Genomic DNA, 5,213 nt, shown 5'->3' with positions numbered 1-5,213 from the left:
TCGGTGGGGGTGATGGGGGGCTGGAGGGACTTACGCCTTGCTGGGACACTTTGGGGACACCCCAAAATTACACCAGCCGGGGGCTTTAAAATGCATCAGCCAAGGAGTATCTCCCCCCCTCACTGCTGGGCTCTCACCCCCTCCATCACCCCCAGAGCCCTCGGGGGGTGTGTGTGTCCTTCCGCATCCATTGAACCCCAACTCTGGGGTGGTCTATCCCCTGGCAGGACAGGACTCTTTGTGTCCCCTTGTGTCCCCCCCCCTTCCCCTGCTTTAAATGACAGGGTTGGGGACTGGAAGGAGCAGCAAAACTTGCCTACAAAGCAGAGACAAAGGGGTTTCTCGGTGCCAGCTCCTCGCAGAGCCGCAGTTAACCTCTTCCCTGGTGGGACACAGCTCTGCCAGGCGTCGGGGAAGCGAGCACCCACAGTCCCCTCCGCGCGCCAAGGAGAAGGGCAGTAAGGAGTTAGCTCCGAAATATTTCGCTCTAAAGACTTCCAGCAGCCGGGGACCCCACACTCGCTTTGCTGAGAAAAAGCGCTCAAGAAATTGGTTTGGGTTTGTTTTTTTTTTTTTTTTTTTCCATGACATAGAAAAATATGGAGAGGGGGGTTGGTTTGAGGTCTGAAAACGTGCTGAAAATGCCAACAGCTCACTGGTTTACGGGGAATTGCAGCTGAGGCAGGTCGGGAGAGAGCTGCGGTTGGAGAAGTGGGGTGAACTCTGAACCCCCAGCTCCCACTTTGCAGCCCGAAACTCAGGGACGCAGTGTCCCGAGGGGTTGGTGCTTCAGCAAAGATCAAAAAAGAGGTGTTTTCTAGTCGGGGGAAGGAAAGGGTTTAGGGGGAAGTTCCCCGCTCATGTAAGTAGTCAAAGGCTCTGCTTTTGGTGAGGAAACGCCAGAATATTTCAAATAGCCTTTTCCAGCTGAAGTTCTAGGGATAATCACGTGGACGCTTCGCTCTTCTGCTGCTTCCTCTTCGTACTTGGCAAGAAAAAGCAGATCCCCATCTCGGCTCGACCCATCCGCTTCATTCCCCCTCTGTCTCTGTTCCCAGGAGGAAGGATGAGGCCCCTGCTCTGCTGCCTGGGGTTGGCCGCGCTCCTGGGGCCCTGCCTGGCCTGTCCCAGCGCCTGCTCCTGCTCCGCCAAGAAGAACGGGCGGCTGTTGGCTGAGTGCGCCTACAAGGATCTGCAGGAGGTACCCGAGGGGTTGTCCTCCAACGTGACCATCCTCACCTTGTCGGCCAACAGGATCGGCTGGTTGGGGCAGGGCTCCTTCGCCGAGGTTCCCGAAGTGCAGTCGCTGTGGTTGGGCTACAACCAGATCGGGGTGGTGGAACCAGGGGCTTTCGCCTTGTTGGTGCACCTGAAGAACCTGGACCTGAGCCACAACAAGATCGCGGATTTCCCCTGGCAGGACCTCCGGAACCTCAGCGGTCTGCAGATCTTGAAGATGAACAACAACCGCCTGGCGGGGCTGCCCTGGGATGCTTTCCGCTCCTTGAAGGACCTGCGCTCCCTCTGGCTCAACGACAATGAGCTGACCACCCTGGCCGAGGGCACCTTTGACAACCTGCCCTCCCTGTCCCAGCTGCAGATCTTCAACAACCCCTTCAACTGCTCCTGCAAGGTCTTCTGGCTGAAGAAGTGGACTGAGAACACATCGGTCTCCATCACCAAGGGAGGCTCTACTCTGTGCGTGGCTCCTGGCAGGCTGAAGGGCAGGGCGGTGACGGACATCCCCGACCACCACTGCATCGCCCCCTCCGTGCAGCTCACCTACCTCTCCAACCTGGACAACACTGTCATGTACGACGGCCTCACGCTGACCCTGCACTGCAGCGTGGCGGGCAGCCCTCCGCCGGAGATCAGGTGGAAGATCCAGACCTCCAGCCGCCGCGTGGAGATCAACGGGCCCAACGTGGCGCGGGATGGAAACGTCAAGCAAAGCCAAGAGCGCTTCTTGGTCTTCAAGAATGGCACCATGGCCATCCCCAACTTCAGCAAGGAGGATGAAGGCATCTACACCTGCCTCGCTGTCAACGACGTGGGCATGAGGGATGTCTCGGTCAACGTGGCCTTGGCTGGGTCGGAGAATCCAGCTGAAGACCTGCTCCAAGATGACCCCCAAGCCAGCCACCTCGGGGGTCGGAGCTGCTACAAGGGGGATGAAATGGATCCCTCCGGTGCCGGAGAAAAGCTGGTGATCGTTTACCACATGCCAAGGGAGTCAAAGAGCAGGGCTGGAGGAGTGGTGCCCCAGGTCCACCTGGGGACCCTCCTACTGGCTTTGGGCATCGTGCTCTGCTGTTAAAGGGGGGAGAAGGAAACGATGCCTTGGGGGTTCCCCCTCTTTCTGTAGCATTTATCTTCACGTAGTGCCATGCCTTTGCTGAGCTTCTGGGAACTGTGGGTGGTCAGGAGTCAAAGGGGGCCGAGACTGAGGCCTAGGGCTGGTTGTTCAACCCCTCCTTAGATGGGGGTCAGGGCTGGGCTCCATTAGTTGAGAGCTTCAAACAAGCTCGGGTGGTGTAGAGCAGATCCTCACCATGCAGCCGCATTCCAGGCATCCGAATCTGCCACCTCCTGACATATCTCCCTCCTAAGACCAAAGCGCGGCTGCAGGATTAAAGTCCACCTTCAACAGGGTGACCATCACCCATCCCCAGAGCCCACCACCATGAGCCCTCCTCCACCAGCAGCAGTGAGCTGTGACCAATGTGGGCATTTCTCACAGAGGATCCTACTGGTCCAGCGGCACCAAAGATGACATCCCCACTGTGACCAGAGCCGGGGCCCTTGGCCAAGCGCATCCTTCCTACCACCAACCTCCCATCAAGCACTAGGAGCAGAAGGACCAGTCTTAGAGTGGGGGAGTAGCCCGGGCACAGTGTCCCCGGGCACGTGGCTCTGGGGGACAGAGATACGATGGCGGGATAGGTAGAGTAGGACACGTAGGATGAGGCCATGGGTTGGGATCAGGCCGTTTTGTGGAGCAGGAGAAGCTTTCCCATGGGCTTCATCCCTGCAGGAGCACCCAGGGTGCCTGCACCTTGCAGGATCAGACCCTGCCACCCTCAGTACCTCTCCCAGATGTGATGCAGCTGATTTCGGTGGTGGTTTGTTGTTTTTTTTTCTTTTATTTCCTCTTCTTCCCGTTCACGGCTGAAGTCTGCAGTCCAAAACGCTCGGCTGGGCTGGACCCACCGAGCCGTACTGCTCCGGCTCCGACCCCGGCGGGGAGGGATTGAGCCCAAAGAGACCAAAATAATTTCCCAGCGCTCCTCTCCGACGGGAAACTGAGTGGGGGCTGTAGGATGGAGCGGTAGGAAGAAAGATGGGAAAAAGCCAGGTGACAGAGAGAAGCTGAGCTGACCTATAAACACATTCCTTAAAGTGCTTTAGCATTCCCACGCGGGACGTATATACCATACCCGGTTGCCCTGGGGGGGGCTGGGGGACCCCTTGTCGCATGGTGGGGTGGTTGGGGGGGGGTTTTTCCCGCAGCCACCCTCGCCTTATAACCAAAGCTGTAGGGACAGCAATAAAGACCTTTTTGGGTTTATTTATTATTTTTTTTTTTTTTTAAACAATCTGGTGCTTGCTGCCTCGGTGCACCCCTCCCCCAAACTCAGCATCACCATGTGGGGTACCACAGCTCATCACCAACCCCTTTTCCTCCCCAACTCCCTGCGCTATAGCATCCCCCCACCATGACCCTGGAGGGAGGACGCATTTATAGGGTACCCCAAAATCCACCCCCCGCCCTATCGCTGCCTGCAGCGGGCAGGGATGCCAAAACCAGCTGAGAAGCAGCTGTCCCGGAGCCTCAAGCCTCCAGCCAAGTTCTCCAACCCCACAATCTGGTGTCTGGCCAGCTCGAAGGGTAAGGACAAGGGCAGCCGAGAAGCTGCCACATGCCAACACCGTCCCGGCTACGGCGCCGAAGGCTCCGTGGGGGTCCCGAGGCAGAAAGAGCCAGCGGCTCTTCGCACGAACGGCCTTTGATGCTAACAAGCCGGCGCATATTTTTCCCATTACAGGCAGAAAGGAGGAAAAACATCGCGGCCGGTCCCAGCCAGAGTTTTGGTTTCGTTTCGTAGGATACAACTTGTAACGGTAGTTTTCTCCCAGCCCGGGGTCCTCCTCTCCCTGCCTGCCTGGGAATAAGCGGGGTACGGGAGCTTATTCCTTCGACCTCAGCTGGCAACGGGGTTTGGAGCCCGGGATAGGGATTTTTTAAAACAATAAAATAAAAGATTTACGCTCCCAGCAGCCATAAACCATGCCTGACAGTCTTGCAGAGCCGCTGCTCCCCTGCCCAGGCTTTGCCGGTGCGCGGCTGTTTTGTCACCAGAAAGGTGATTTGCTCTCTATTTGCCAAGTTTACTCAGAGCTTTTATGGCAAATTCATCGCGATATTAAGCATCTCTCGTCCATAAGGAACGGGCCACCCTGCCACACAGCTCCTGGGTTGGATGCAGCCGGTGATATCACGCTTGGCATCACCGTCCTCAGATGCTGCGAGTCCAGGATGTCACAACCCCCATCAGCTTCTCTCCGTCCCTCACGTTTGCAAAGCCACAGCATGACCCAGACCTGAATTTCCATTCCTCACGTAGGTAATTTTTTTGGTTCATGATGCTTTTCAGCGGGATCGGCTCGCTGAACCACCTCGCCAAGAGTCCAAGGTTGGGTGGAGAGGACTGTGGCTGCGCAGGGGCAGAGTCACCCCATGGGTTTGGAGAGGAGGCGAGAAGCCACCGTGAAGAAGAAGAAGAGCTGGGTTCACCCCCAGGGCACCGTGCTTATGTCAAAGAAGGGAAAGAAAACAAGCAAAACGATGAAGCACCTCCCATCTTCCTCCCAGGGCTGTCATCTCTCACCTCGGTCCCAACCCCATCGCCTGCCAAGACATCTCCAGGAAGCCTCGGGCAGGGCTGTGTAAACAGATGCTGAAATCCAGCTCCACCCATGACCCAGAGCTGTATAAAATTTCAGGGATGACCGAAACTGCCTTCAAAGCCCCACTGCCTCTGAGGCCCGAGATGGTTTGGGGTGGGTGGCAAGGGCAAGGCGAAACCTTTGCCATAGGGCGTCCCCTTCACCCCGTCGCAGGCAGGACACCCAGGACCCGTCAGCGCCGCGTCCCTCCTCTGCTCAGACACGCGAACCCGCAAGCACGCAAAGCCCAGAGCTGGGAAAACAGC

The 5,213-nt window shown here is 57.3% G+C and overlaps 1 protein-coding gene across 1 annotated transcript; it reads left to right on the top strand.

The window, feature by feature from the left end:
• Positions 1–1,066: 1,066 nt before the first annotated feature.
• Positions 1,067–2,317, top strand: ISLR (immunoglobulin superfamily containing leucine-rich repeat). The gene has a single exon (XM_009880966.1). The coding sequence runs from the start codon at positions 1,067–1,069 to the stop codon at positions 2,315–2,317; it is 1,251 nt and encodes a 416-aa protein (XP_009879268.1).
• Positions 2,318–5,213: the final 2,896 nt, after the last annotated feature.

This window comes from Charadrius vociferus, unplaced genomic scaffold (assembly GCF_000708025.1).
Source record: "Charadrius vociferus isolate BGI_N301 unplaced genomic scaffold, ASM70802v2 scaffold933, whole genome shotgun sequence".
Taxonomy (NCBI): domain Eukaryota; kingdom Metazoa; phylum Chordata; class Aves; order Charadriiformes; family Charadriidae; genus Charadrius; species Charadrius vociferus.
This window is presented reverse-complemented; position numbering and strand designations above follow the sequence as displayed.